At 40.8% G+C, this 15,540-nt stretch overlaps 1 protein-coding gene across 10 annotated transcripts in view; it reads left to right on the top strand.

Annotated features, from left to right (window-relative positions):
- Positions 1 to 15,540, top strand: part of ube4b (ubiquitination factor E4B, UFD2 homolog (S. cerevisiae)) — a 51,574-nt gene that overhangs the window by 639 nt on the left and 35,395 nt on the right. For 4 of the 10 annotated variants that reach the window (XM_014145783.2, XM_014145787.2, XM_014145786.2 and 1 more), the window contains exons 2-7: positions 3,163 to 3,382; positions 5,467 to 5,602; positions 7,158 to 7,248; positions 11,118 to 11,265; positions 11,564 to 11,789; positions 13,409 to 13,861. In XM_014145783.2, coding sequence (XP_014001258.1) covers positions 3,163 to 3,382; positions 5,467 to 5,602; positions 7,158 to 7,248; positions 11,118 to 11,265; positions 11,564 to 11,789; positions 13,409 to 13,861 — 1,274 coding nt within the window. Of the gene's footprint in view, positions 1 to 3,162; positions 3,383 to 5,466; positions 5,603 to 7,157; positions 7,249 to 11,117; positions 11,266 to 11,563; positions 11,790 to 13,408; positions 13,862 to 14,916; positions 14,920 to 15,540 lie in introns of all 10 variants that reach the window. The other 6 variants (XM_014145784.2, XM_014145793.2, XM_014145789.2 and 3 more) reach the window with 4 other exon arrangements.

Raw genomic sequence — 15,540 nt, 5'->3', positions numbered from 1 at the left:
CAGGTAGCTACGTTAGCTAGCTAGGCGACTCAGCATAACACAGCAGGCCACCATGGCATTGTGCAACCAATCAGGGCCCGTTTTCCAAAAAGCCTCTTAACGCTAAATTCATCATTATAACCTTCGTAGGAGCGTCGTTAAATCTTTTGTTTGCCAAAACTAGTATTATCAAAACGCTCGTAATCTAACACCTGTCTCACAACACTCGTAGAACAGCCAAGTGCGTCGTTAGATGCTTTTTTTGCCCTCCCGCGTCGCTTTATACACAGAAGAACTCCGCTAAACATATAATCACTTGGTTTATCCGTCTCTCTGTGACCGCCGATAACTAATGAACAAACTTGACTACAAATACAAAGTTGCCAATGTCTTTGCAATTAATACAAACAAGCGATGTATACAGATATGTTTCCAATGAAAACCGAGATGACTGCAAAAAAATATCATTAGTAGACTATAGGCCAACTTCAATCATATGCATTACATTTTCAAAGAGTTCTATTTTGCTACTTGTCGGCTACTGTCTGTAATATTTCAATATATTTCATGATGTGTAGCGTAACAGGTGCGCAGTTATGTACCAAATTGGTAATTTAGTGCGTTTTGTTATTGGGTAAGCATTAGCAGTGTTATTAGTTTTTCTTGTGGGCATTGTGTATACTCACTACTTAATCACTAGGATGCGAATCAAAGTAGTGGATGTATACACTCAATTAATAAGGCTGATGAAACGGATCATAATGTTTAACTTCAAATGTTTATCAACAATTATTTCTTCACATTTTAAGTGCAGTAATGTGCACACGGTGGTAGGCCTACTCACATATGTTCCCAAATGCAATTTGTGCACCACAGATGCAAGCGGTCTCATGGACAGAGATGGAAATATCCATTTAGAAAGAGTGGAGATCTAAAGAGGCAATAACTATCATGGGTTGCTAATATGACTAGGATACTGCCTTTAGCTGCTTGACAATGAAAGAAAGATGATTTGGAAACCAATAAAACAGGAGAGCACATAAGAGTCTTTATAAAATAATTGCCTCCGTGCATATGACGAAGTCTTTTATAATATATTTGCCTCCACGTTTCTATGGGGGGATTTTGGCAATAGGCTTATTTGAAGCAAGATGTGCCTCATGAAGTAAAACGTCAAGGTTTCAAACAATTAAGGAACAGGAAAAGATAGATTGAAAGGCTAACAGAAGGCCTTTCTCAAAAAACCTTCTCCATTAGATGTTAACTAGCTACAAAGTAGCCTATGCCGACCTGGAAGAAACGATATGATTATTTGCATCAATCCATTTGTTTTGTAAACACCATCTCATGTGCATTACAGAAACAAGACAACCAAACAGTGCTAGGTGCCTGAATTAAAGGGTAACTACACAAAAAAATCTAAATTTCTTAGAATTTTCCCAATCCTCAAAAGTGGTCTCCTGATGTGCTAAAAGCACTGTTTGTGGACCTAGAACATCCAATTTGGCTGTTTTTCTATTTAAAAACTGACAGAGCGAAAACATGAAAATATTTGAAACCTGAGAATTTCTGACAAAGCCTCATCTATTTAGGCCTATTATTAGCCTACCGTAAATTCCGGACTATAAGCCGCAACTTTTTTCCCAGGCTTTGAACCTCGCGGCTTAAACAATGACGTGGCTAATATATGGATTTTTCCCGCTTTCAATTTTTTTTTCTTCCAAAAAAACACATTCTGTGATGTGCTCAGTTTTTTGGCGGCATGAAGCTTTTATTAGACCAATGAAATTGCCGAACGGGTTAAGGTCAAACAACTTTTGTTTACTGTTTAGATTAAATCGAGCGCTCTCAAACTTCCCATCATTCTGATTACGGTAGTCGTTTTGTCACCCTCATCATGGCAAAGACACGGAGAGATGTATATGATTCAGCTTTCAAGTTGAAGGCGATTGATCTGGCTGTTGGAAAAGGAAATAGAGCTGCTGCACGGGAGCTTGGTCTTAATGAGTTGATGATAAGACGTTGGAAACGGCAGCGTGAGGAATTGACTCAGTGCAAAAAGACAACTAAAGCTTACTGCTAATTTTTTGTTACAAGCCGTGTTTCGTTAAAGCCTATTTATTTTTGTTACAAGCCGTGTTTCGTTAAAGCCTGTGTAAAGTTCATTTGTTTCAATGTACCGGTAGGCACGTGCGGCTTATAGACATGTGCGGCTTATTTATGTTCAAAATAATATATATTTTTTAATTCAGGTGTGCTTAATAGTCCGGAAATTACGGTACTTGCACAGTACAGCTTGGATTGGCCTGACTGTGAAAAAGAAATATGAAATTTGTAATTTTAGGTCATTCAGAGTGTTACTGTTTGTCATAGACTTTTTCACACAGCGTGCCATTTCTTCTCCAGGCACCACAACAACGCTGAGCATTAAAGTAAGCTGCCTCAATATTTGCAGCAGTAGGTGGTAATATCTGTCTAGGAGCTGATCCGTCGTCAGTATTGTGCAATATTTCTAATGCTACCGAAAGATTTGAATGGAGAAAGCTGATATCAGTATCGGCATGCTCCAGTGGCACACTTAGCGACCGTTGTCTCTGCGTGGTGTTTTTGGAAATGGATGTTTCATCTTTGGCAGCTGTCAGAAAGATGCATTGTTAAAACATTCATTAACCTAAGTTCCATCGCTATTGAGAAACCGGGCCCAAGTCAGATTAACATGCCGTTAGCTAGCTAGCTTCTTGCTGTCATTTTATTATTCCCAAAGATGTAGGCAAACAACACCTAAATAAATGTTATCGTCTATCAGTATTTTTTTGTTTTTTGTCTCTCTGCATGCCGTTTGAAGAAAGTTGCTAACTAGCGTTTGCACAATGACGAAGTATATGATAACTGCTAGCATGCTAGTAAATACCATAGTGCAATGACTGGAAGTCTAACACTAGTTAGCATTGGCTCACAAAACTACCTCCAACTTCCTTCATACTGGATGCAGAGACATAACTATGGTATACATGAGTTCATCTGACTCTGGGGAAGTAGATAAAGGGCTTTAATGCCAAAATCCCAATGTATCCCTTTGACCATGATTAATGATCAAATCAGTGTCTCATGTTGGTCTGTTATACTGTTAAGTAGACTGAATCATCATTGGGTAACTAGCTAGCTTGCTTCTGTTCATTACAGATCCGCAGAAGGAGACTGGCCAGACTTGCAGGAGGGCAAACATCCCAGCCCAGCACCCCCCTCAGCACTCCCCTGACGTCCCCACAGAGAGAGACCCCCCCCTGGCCCCTTCCTGGGACCTCAGGGGCCACACCCCAGCCCCTACCACCAGCCGCCTCACATTCACTTGGGCTCAATGTCCAGAGTGTCACCCCCGCCACCTCTCCTATTGGCGCATCTGGTATGAGCACATCTTAGACAGAATGTTTAAAGATGACCAAAACATTCAGCAAAGCCTCCAATCTTTTGTTAGCATTTTTATACTGTGTTCTGTAGCTAGTTTTCACAAAATCTCGTACATTGGGAGCTAAACAAGTTTTTTCAGATTGCTTGCAGGCTGTTGCTTGCTGTAAAGGCATTGCTGTAGGCTAATTAGCTATATAGTGAATGAAATAGCGCTCAAAGGCTCACTTCAATAAAATTCCATTATCCGCCCTGCATGGATGCATTTCAGCCTCACCATTCATACTGGGAATGACAACAAAACACAGGTGGCCATAATTAGGCTATAGGTCAAGTTCAGATGTTACTGGCTAGTACACATTTTTATTTATTTAAATGTAACCTTTATTTAACTAGTAAGAAGCATTAGTAGGCTGAAATACTCTGCCTCTTGAGTGAACATGCTTATGTACAAATGTATATTTTCCACTCAGTTGGGCTTAAAAGAACCAAAGTTCAGAAACTTTGGAAGGCAGTCTGGTTTTAAGTAGTTCCAGGACTCAGAGCAGATGCAAAATAGGCCCGGTTGGAGTAGGCTTGTTTGTTAAGTTGATCTTGAGTGGTTTGGAAAACCTGGTAGCCTCAATCAAATGGTGACCAGCTATGGAATCACCATGAACAAGCTTGGTCTCAAGCAAAACAAAGTCTCCCGAACCTGCCATCGTGCCCTTTACCAGGAAAGTGCACAGTCACTGTGCCGTTCGTGCACCAGCCTTGGCCTGAGTTCAGCTAAGGGCACAGATGAGAGTGCTAACATTCTCAGCCAGCGGAAGTCAAGAGTGGAAAGCAGTGTGGCATTCTATAGGCTATTCCCAGATTGTGGGCTTATTCTTGAACATTAAATTCCTACTGCCTCTGCAGTTAATGGCCTATTTTAGGATTTTGCTCTGAAGTCCATGGGAGATATAAACTGTGTCCCCATTTGGCATTGGTGTGAGAAATGCTGCTTTCACAAACACATACAGTACTCTAGAACCTATACTATTGAGTCATAGATATGGATGAATACAGTTTCTCCCCTATTGTTTGTACTGGTTAGCCTACTCTGGCAAAGGAAGCTACCTTAATGACTGACTGATTGCTTTAAATGAGATTCACAATGTGTAATGATGTTGTTCTCAATTTCAAGTGTTTTATTTTTAATTTTTAAACATGATAGACCCAAATCCTTTAAGTTGCCAAAATGTAAAATTATTTGATATAGGCTTTCAATAAACATAAGCTAATTTCCAATAGCTGTTAAACCGATTTCCACATGTGGTATTCTATCTCAGCATGAACTTAGCTAGCAAATAAAAATGCAATAGGGCTTAGCCTACCTTTGTGGAAAATGCTGTTAGTTTACAGCTGTTCATCCCAATTGAACACAACCAAGGTCGTGTTCAGGAGGGTGCAACGAACAGCACTGGCATCAGGCTTTAACAATAACACCCTGTGTCCATGAACTGCTTTGATATCTTTTACAGTCAGGCAGAAGACATTCATTTTCAACGGAGGCAGTCTGCACCATTGCGGTCCATCTGCCATACTTTTTTTTACATGTCACGGGCATGTCTGTTCTACACAACGTATTTCTATCCAGCTAAATGATGCCCTGCTGAACAAGGCCCAGGTTTTCCACATTATGTTGAGGGTTCTGTAGTCAGGTGGTAATTCCTGGTCTTTCTTTAGCCATTGGATATGGGCCTTAATCAGCTTTGTCCTTAGCTGTTGAGTAGACAGGCGTTCCAATTCACACACTCACACAGCTGTGTGTTCAAGTTCATTTCTGGTGGCCTAACTTGGCTAGCTGACAAAAAAGTGCTTGTTGCCAATGGACATACTGTACATATGCAGAGAAAAGCCATGGGGGTCTAGTCAAATATACTGTATTCCTCACACACTGAGCTCTTTGGATGTGTCCCAAATGGCACCCTACTCCCTATGTAGTGTACTACTTTTGACCAGGGCCAAGGGTAGTACACTATATAGGGAATATGGTGCCATTTTGTCTCCTCCTGTGTACCTTGCTTATTTGTTTTCTTCCTTTCGTACCTGTCCCAGGGGTGGCGTACTGCAGTCAGAGCAGCGAGGGAGTGAGCTCCCTCTCCAGCTCTCCCTCCAACAGCCTGGAGACCCAGTCCCAGAGTCTTTCCCGATCGCAGAGCATGGACATTGACACAGCCTCCTGTGAAAAGAGGTGAGTAACTCGGGCTGGTCGATTCAAAACCGATCCTTAGCCCAGTTTTGAGAGGTTTGGCTAGGAGGTGTAAGCAATATGGAGATTCGAAGGCAAGATGAAGCTATTGCCATGATGTTTATCTACCCCAATCCTCTCAGATCTACAGGACAGGAGTGTTTAGGGGTAAGAGGTCAATTTAGAAGACCACACTGGAAATAGTGGTGAGAGAGTTTGTGAACCCTTTAGGATTTGCTATATTTCTGCATACATTAGACTTAAAATGTGATCAAAGTCCTAATAAGTGAACCTGATTAAAGAAATAACACAACCTTTTCATTTCTTTATTGAGCAAATTGATTTTGTAATAGGAATATGGGACCAAATACTACACGTTTGACAAGTTTAATACATTTAATTAAGCTGATTAATCAAGAGGTTCACATACTTTTTCCAACCAATACATTGATCTTAAATTCAATGTGCTCAATAAAGAAATTCATAAGTACAATTGTTTTTATTTGTTTAAGCAGGTTCACTTTATCTATTATTAGGACTTAGATGATGATCTGATCACATTTTAGCTCAAACTTATGTAGAAAATCCTAAAGGGTTCAAATTTTCTCTCACCACTGTAAGTCTTCTGACTTTTTTGTGTGTTCGTCAATGATTGTATTTGTTGTCTTTTGAAGTGTGTTTAAAATGGTCAAAGAAACGAAACAAAGTGTAATTCAACATAAGAGAAGAGGCTAGGATGATAGTCATCACATTTCAGCTCTGTTCAATTGTTATCGCCCGGGGTCTGTCTGATCTCGTGCTTAGTGTCTCCATTCACCCCTTATGAACTCCTTACCCAAAGCTTTAATAGATGTCACATGCATCCCTTCATTCCTACTCAAGTTAGAAAGTTTAAAGCTAGATACAATGTGTGCAGTGGGTTATACAAAGATATGTGTTAAAGCTGAGCTCCGATAGGTGAAACTGGCCACCCCAGGCACGTTTTGTTTTTGTCTTGAGGAAATTAGCATCCAGCATTGTATAAAAAAATACTCTGCTGTTCTATCGCATGTGCAATGGCGTCCGAGCCGTTGTAATATCGCAAATAAACGTGACAGGTTCACCGATAAAGATTGCAGCTGTAAGGTAAGGGGAATAGCACAAAACACGAAAGCACTTAAATGCACAACAGAGGCGTAAGGATTTTAGCTGTTATGAATTTACCTTGAATGCTAATTGCACATCTTAACAACAAAACCGTGCCGACAAACGTTTAAAAGCGGTGGATGGCCACATAAGCAACGTAAGTGTAAGAGATCAACTGCTGGGTGTCAATGAATGGTGGCGATTCAACATGTAGAATCGTCTGGAAATGAACAGAAAATAAGACTATGCGCTTGTGATAGGCGATAGGACCGCCACAAGCTGATTTTAACTGTTCATCGCCACAGTGTGTTTTGTCCTTTTTGAGTTGGAGTACAGTTGATAGCCTGTTTGTGTGATCTGGTGGAGGGATAAATTGGTTGTCCCTATCTATGTTGCTCCTCTCTCCCTCTCTGTCTCTGTGCGTGTGGCCCAGCAGCATGTCCCAAGTGGATGTGGACTCAGGGATAGAGAACATGGAGGTGGAGGACAGTGATCGCAGGGAGAAGAGGGACCTGGCTGAAAAGGTAGGCAGAGCTCCCATTCCACCCCCTTACTTGCTGTACTTTAATTAGTCACTTTGGCTGTCTAAAAAGGCACCATCTATTCCCATGCCTGAAGGCTCAAACTGAATTATTCCACTTCTCTATCATTCTCTACATACTTCAGTCTGAATCTGCCATCATTGAAAGTAATTTGTGGTGGGGAAAAAAGTAAGGATTGGATCGTGTCTAACCAATCCGTATCAAAGCCAATTATGTACTTTGAATACGGCGCTTCATTCACGTGTGTTATGACTCTGGCGCAAGTCATTGGTTTCTGGGACAAATCAGACGGTCTGAATGTGTTCACATTCTAGAGGGGTCGGGGATGGAGTCAAATCCACACTCATTACAGAGAAGAAACTTTTGTGGGCCTGGAGTGGCATTTGGCCGGAACAAATAATCTGGGTAGCCAGGCAATCTATTCCCTATATAGTGCACTACATTTGACCAGCACTTCGAAGTAGTGCACGATACAGATAGGGAATGGGGTGCAATTTCAGACACGACCTCTGTCAAGAAAAGGTTCTGCCAAATGAATGGAAGTCAATGGAACACTTTTTCTGTTGGAGACTTTGTACATCAATACTTTTCACCAAATGAGCAGTGGATTCATATACTTCAGTGGTTTCATTGTGTTCGTGAAAATAAATGTCCTTTTGATACTCCTGTTAATGTAGAAAAGGAAATATATTCAAAACTCTCAAAGAAATACATCTTCATTTTGGTCATAATAAGTAGGTCATTTTGGATGGACAGAGCCATTTTCGACTTTAATATAAAGACCTTGCTCCTGGCTGATAAAACAACTTTGGTTTTGAGTTAGTCACTTTTAGTTCTATTAAAAAGTCTCACAGGGATCTAATCCCTAAATTCAAAATAGGTGATAATTCAAATGTTGCCTTGCAATTAGTAATGTGTGGAAGGTCTTTCATGGATGATGTAGAAATGATCTCTTTACTATTGCACAATAGCAACGAGTAAAATGTCTGCAGTTTTTCGGAACAAAATAACCTAAATTATGACTCTGGCATTGAAGATTCTTTATCTGTATGCCCAGGTTTGCCTCAGTGATTGCATTATAGAATCCTTCTCCACCCATCTCCACATGGCTGTAGAACTGAAATACTCTGAACCAGTACATTTGTCTATGCCAATGGCCTTTGAAAGCTCTCTGAAAACACCACTGTCTGCTTACATGGTACAGTCTGTTTTCTCTCTAACCCTCACCCGAATACTTTTGAATTATGGATTCTAGCATCTAGCTAAAGGTGTCTTTGAAAGGGGTGTTATGGCTAGGCTAATTGGCACCAATAAAGAGCAGCTGGCAGCAGTTATTAGCTCATAGTTATTGTATAGCCATTGCAACAGAATCAATCAATTTCCAATAGAAAAATGGATAGTAAAATAAAGTCGCTAATATGGGTATCCTACTGTTTTCACTAATTCAGATCTAAAATCAGCGGTGTAATTTGCAGACAGTGGTAAGGAGGCAAATCCATGGTTACTTGTCAGAAAGTATTGAGCTTTTAAGAGGAGTAAAACAAGGCTGTCCATTGTCCCCATATTTATTATGGCCATTTGAAGTGCTAGATATTAAAATTAGATTGAACAAGAACATCACGATGTTAAAAATCCAGGGAATAAATGTATGCTGATGACTCTTTTTGTAGAATCTTTTATTTTTTATATTTAAAAAAATATATTAATCCCCCCTTAAGTCCACAATCTGGATCCCTGCACAGTCTCATTGAAGATCTTGATAACTGTTCTAGCCTCTCTGGACTAAAACCTAATTATGACAAGTGTACCATACTACATATTTGATCATTAAAAGTGTTTATTGTACCTTGTAGTTTACCAATAAAATGGGCGGATGGTGACATCATATGGTGACAAGTAGACATACTTGGTATTCACATATCAAAAAATAGAAATGAACTTACCACAATCAATTTCAATAGGAAGTTAGCAAAAATAGATAAGATTCTGCAACCATGGAGAGGTAAATACTTGTCTATTTATGGGAAAATAACTAACTGCTTAACTATGGTGCTATCACAGTTTACTTACTTACAATGGCACTGCCTACTGCAGACACATTTTTTTATTCATATGAGCAAAGAATATTTTATTTTAATTTGGAATGCTAAGCCAGATCAAATTAAACGTATCAGTTTATATAATGAATGAGTTGGGGGGCTAAAATTATTAAACCTTAAAGATTTAAACCTCTTACTAAAAGCTTCACTCAAACATAAGTTATTCTTAACCATTTGGGGTTTTTCCAGTAGATTATTACGAAAGGCTCAGCCTTTGTTGAAAATTGCCTTTTTGCCTTCGTACAGATTACAACTTCTAATTTCTGACTAATTTAAAATTTGTTTAAAGTATTGCCCTTTATTAAACAAGCCATAAAAGCTGGTTAAAATTTCAGTTTTATCCTCCAGAAAAGAATGAACGAATATTACAAACGTTATGGTTACTCAAATATACTGATTTAATAAAAATTAAAACATCTTTATGGGAAAAACATTATTATATTTATTAATGATATTATGAATAGAAACGGAGTTACGTCACATGTAGCTATCGAAAATATATGGGGAATGTCTGCTCAATCCAAATTTGCAATAACTGATTGCAGCATTACCACAAAAACGGAGGAGGCAAGTGGAGAAGGTAGGGAACTTTTTTACCTGCCATATATTAAAGATACAAATTGGCTAAAAGGAATTGGCATAAATAGAAAAATGTACCAGTTTCATTTGAGGACAAAAATGTTGACAGCTGCGCCATACAGGTTGCAAAATAAATGAAGAGATTTTGGATGTACCGATTCCATGGCACATGGTTTATGAACTGGTACAAAAAACAACACTTGATTCAACATTTGGTTTTTCAATTTAAATTATTATATACAATTCTTTCCACCAACAGAATTGTATATATCAGTTGAAGTCGGAAGTTTATATACACTTAGGTTGGAGTCATTAAAACTTATTTTTAAACCACTCCACACATTTCTTGTTAACAAACTATAATTTTGGCAAGTCGGTTAGGACATCTACTTTGTGCATGACACAAGTCATTTTTCCAACAATTGTTTACAGACAGATTAAAACTGACTTTTAATGACTCCAACCTAAGTGTATGTACATTTCCGACTTCAACTGTATATGGGGCATACAACAATCTCAGCTCTGTAGATTTTGCTACGAAGAGACAGAATCAATAGATAATTTATTCTGGTATTGCCCCTATGTAGCTTGTTTTTGGTCACAGGTTCAGGAATGGTTAAAAAAATCACAACATGCACTTAAAATTAACCTTACAAATAGCAGTGTTGGGCAAATTTGGAAAGCCGTAGTCAGTCAATAATTAATATAATAATACTCGTAGGAAAGGTTTTAATTTTTAGCTGAATCTGTGGATACAATACAATTAGAAAGTTTTAAAAAGTATGTAAAACATCACAGCACAATCAAAATATATGGCATGTGGAAACCAAACGAGGGTGGTCTATGTAGCAGAAAAGCTGTAAAAAAAATGTGTGTGGTGTGTCTGTGTGTATGTCCTCCGAAAAGTGTTGGATGGCAATTTTTTTAAAATAATAGCAGCAATTCTAGCGTTCATTTTCTCAACATTTGAGTTAATAGGCTACTTTTTGGGGGTGGACCCTCCACCACTAAAAGCAGACATTGAGTCCTAATCACCCTGCTTTTACCCAAGGACATTTTTATTTAAATGTTTTGCCGCCTATCGGTACAAAGCATGGCCACCTGGTAACCAGTCTCTTGAACGGCAATGACCGCTCTAGTTTGTAATTCTAACTATTGCTGTATCTGTCCCAGGAATCCGCTGAAAACTCAGATGTCTCTGAAGAGCAGGCTCTGCAGCTCATCTGTAAGATCCTGCGCGTTTCCTGGAAGGAGCAGGACAGGGACGTCATCTTTCTCCCCTTGCTCGCCGCCGAGTTCCACCAGAGCAGCCTCAAAGACGGTATGGCAAAGATGCATGATATTTCGTATGTAGCTATGTTCTTATTGAATTGTATAGCTTTTTGCAAAAGAGTCCTAGATTATGGTTTAGGATTTCCTCATCTGAATGCAATAGCTGTAATTGTTTTTTAAATCTTCTAACCCAATGTTTCTATTGAAATTTGAACAAAATATTTTTATTAAATACAAATCAGTTTGTGTAGTCAGTCTTTTTTAATCTGTCATGTATACTATTTATGAATTTGTTTACAAGTCATCCATGAAGTGTATGTTTATAGGATTTCTCTTTCTCCTCCCAGTCTTCTCTGACTTCAAAGACCTGATTGGCCAGATCCTGATGGAGGTGCTCCTGATGTCCACCCAGTTGCACGTCCACAACCCCTTTGCCAGCCTGACTGCCACGTCCGAGCCAATCGCTGCTGCCAAATCTCTTGACCACCACCTGACGCTGATCCAGCCCTCCAGCCAGGGCAGCAGTCCCATGGCCCCATGTGCAGGCTCGTTTGGGGCCAGCTCGTTGTCCAGGCAAGTACCCCCCCAGTGGCCCCACAACTAGCCCCCAGTCCTGGGTACACATAAACTCAGCAAAAAAAGAAAAGTCTTCTCACTGTCAACTGCGTTTATTTTCAGCAAACTTAACATGTGTAAATATTTGTATGAACATAACAAGATTCAACGACTGTGACATAAACTGAACAAGTTCCACAGACATGTGACTAACAGAAATGGAATAATGTGTCCCTGAACAAAGGGGGGGTCAAAAGTAACTGTCGGTATCTGGTGTGGCCACCAGCTGCATTAAGTACTCAAGTGCATCTCCTCATGGACTGCGCCAGTTCTTGGTGTGAGATGTTATCCCACTTTTCCACCAAGGCACCTGCAAGTTCCCGGACATTTCTGGGGGGAATGGCCCTAGCCCTCACCCTCTGATCCAACAGGTCCCAGACGTGCTCAATGGGGTTGAGATCTGGGCTCTTCGCTGGCTATGGCAGAACACTGACATTCCTGTCTTGCAGGAAATCACGCACAGAACGAGCAGTATGGCTGGTGGCATTGTCATGTCAAGATGAGCCTGCATGAGGGAGGAGGATGTCTTCCCTGTAACGCACAGCGTTGAGATTGCCTGCAATGACAACAAGCTCAGTCTGATGATCCTGTGACACACCGCCCCAGACCATGATGGACCCTCCACCTTCAAATCAATCTCGCTCTGGAGTACAGGCCTCGGTGTAACGCTCATTCCTTCGACGATAAACGCGAATCCGACCATCACCCCAGTGAGACTAAACCGCGACTCGTCAACAGGCCTACAAGCCCTCAGTCCAGCCTCTCTCAGCCTATTGCGGACAGTCTGAGCACTGATGGAGGGATTGTGCGTTCCTGGTGTAACTCGGGCAGTTGTTGTTGCCATCCCGTACCTGTTTGGATGTACCTATCCTGTGCAGGTGTTAGACGTGGACTGCCACTGCGAGGACGATCAGCTGTCCGTCCTGTCTCCATGTAGCGCTGTCTTAGGCGTCTCACATTACGGACATTGCAATTTATTGCCCTGGCCACATCTGCAGTCCTCATGCCACCTTGCAGCATGCCGAATTCACGTTCATGCAGGGACCCCGTGCATGTTTCTTTTGGTGATTTTCAGAGTCAGTAGAAAGGCCTCTAGTGTCCTAAGTTTTCATAACTGTGACCTTAATTGCCTACCGTCTAAGCTGTTAGTGTCTTAACGACTGTTCCACAGGTGCATGTTTATACATTTTTTTATGGTTCATTGAACAAGCATGGGAAACGGTTTAAACCCTTTACAATGAAGATCTGTGAAGTTATTTGGATTTTTACGTATTATATTTGAAAGACAGGGTCCTGAAAGGGATGTTTCTTTTTTTGCTGAGTTCGGTAGGGTTGTGTCCAAAATGGCATCATCCAATGAAATTCCTACATTGAAATTGACAGAAATGGAATTGTTCCCTTTTTGTGTGATTTAGGCCTAGTCAATGGGAAGTGTTGTCTTTTTTTAACTGGCACTGTCATGGTATCATTGTCTTTTTTATTCAGTTTTATATACCTAGTTATTTGACTGTTGATAAGATTGTAAAAGAGGAAGATGTAGCCCATTTGTCAACCCATTTGTTTTGCGATGTTCACAGCCTGTACGGGTGTAGTCCGCACTCGCTGGCTTTGAATGCAGCCAGGATGATCTCTCCACCTCTCCCCACCAGCCCATCCCTGCATCCAATGGTAGCCCCAAGTCCCCCTTCCGTGGCCAACCCCCCTAGGCTCTCTCTCAACCTCCCTTCCGCCCCTCTGCCCATCTCCCAGCGCTACCGGCCCTACTCTGTCACCTCTCCCTTGGGGATCTCCACCAGCCCCAGACTGGCTAGCCTCCCTGGGCTTTCACGTGGCCCTATCACTGAAGGTCTCCCGGTACCGCCCATCATTTTGGCCCAGGCCCCAGCCCCACCACTACCAACTAGCCCCCAGTCGGTTCCCCTCCCCTCCACTAGTCCTCATCCGCCCACCTCCATGCCCCTCCCTCTGGTACCCCCCTCACCCAGATCAGCTGCCCGAGGAGCTGCCCTCGCCACCCGGATCCCGTCGAGGTACATCCTCAACCACGTGTGACAGAGTGATGCGCAACAAGCTACTTACTAAAACATTAACCCTACCTCCAGCCTCAGCTCCATGGCAAAATGTGTAGAATCACAGGAAATTTGCTTTAAAACTGCAACATTTTCTCTCCACTGCATGGCAAAAGTTATATAATTGCAGGAAATTAGCTTTAAAACGAAAAAATTTGCTCCGCTTCATTGAGAAATTTGTAGAATTGCAAGAAATTCGCTTAAAAATTTTTAAAAAATCCCTATACTGCCAAGTTGGTGTCCTACATTTTTTTGCAGTGCTGATGGGTTGACCGCGCTCATTGACATGCCCTGCCCACCATCTAAACCCCTTTTGATCCAGAAAACCCCCTGCACATTTGGCCTACATGATAATGGCCTACTTATGTAGGCCTATTGCTTGACTTATTATGGACATGCTGTATATGGGTGGTGTTTTGCACATAATTCCCAACCACAAACCAACTCCAATGCCCTGATGATTTTCACAATTTACAATCATCCTCTTATAAATAAATAAATAAATGTGTTATAATAATAATATACAGGTTTGAACATCTACTCATTCAAGAGTTTTTTCTTTATTTTTACTATTCTCTACATTGTAGAATAATAGTGAAGACATCAAACTATGAAATAACACATGGAATCATGTCGTAAACAAATCAAAATATATTTTATATTTGAGATTCTTCAAAGGAGCCACCCTTTGCCTTGATGACAGCTTTGCACACTCTTGGCATTCTCTCAAACAACTTCATGAGGTAGTCACCTGGAATGCATTTCAATTAAAAGCTTCATAGAGTTGAAATAACAGCCACATCTCAACATCCACTGTTCAGAGGAGACTGCGTGAATCAGGCCTTCATGGTCAAATTGTTGAAAATAAACTACTACTATAGGACTCCAATAAGAAGAAAAGACTTGGTTGAGCCAAGAAACACAAACAATGGACATTAGAACGGTGTAAATCTCTCCTGACGAGTCCAAATTTGAGATTTTTGGCGCCAACCGCTCTGTCTTTGTGAGATGCAGAGTAGGTGAGCGGATAATCTCTGCATGTGTGGTTCGCACCATGAAGCATGGAGGTGTGGGGGTGCTTTGCTGGTGACACTGTCTGTGATTTATTTACAATTCAAGGCACATGTAGCCATGCTGGTTAACTCACCATTCTGCAGTGATATCCCATCTGGTTTGGGCTTAGTGGGACGATAATTTGTTTTTCACCAGGATAATGACCCAACACACCTCTAGGCTGTGTAAGGGGTATTTGACCAAGAAGGAGAGGGATGGAGTGCTGTATCAGATGACCTGGCCTCCACAATCACCTGACCTCAACCCAATTGATATGGGGTGAGTTGGACTGCGGAGTGAATGAAAAGCAGCCAACAAGTGCTCAGCATATGTGGGAACTTCTTGAAGACTGTTGGAAAAGCATTCCTCAAGAAGCTGGTTGAGAGTAACTTTTAACAAGTGCAAAGCTGTCATCAAGGCAAAGGGTGGCTACTTTGAAAAATGTCATAAAATATATTTTGATTTGTTTTACACTTTTAGTTTCTACATGATTCCATATGTGTTATTTCATAGGTTTGATGTCTTCACTATTATTCCACAATGTAGAAAATAGTACAAATAAAGAAAAACCCTTGAATGAGTAGGTG

This window comes from Salmo salar, chromosome ssa15, assembly GCF_905237065.1.
Source record: "Salmo salar chromosome ssa15, Ssal_v3.1, whole genome shotgun sequence".
NCBI classification, from domain to species: domain Eukaryota; kingdom Metazoa; phylum Chordata; class Actinopteri; order Salmoniformes; family Salmonidae; genus Salmo; species Salmo salar.
The sequence above is the reverse complement of the archived record's forward strand: the minus strand, read 5'-3'. Positions and strand labels throughout refer to the sequence as shown.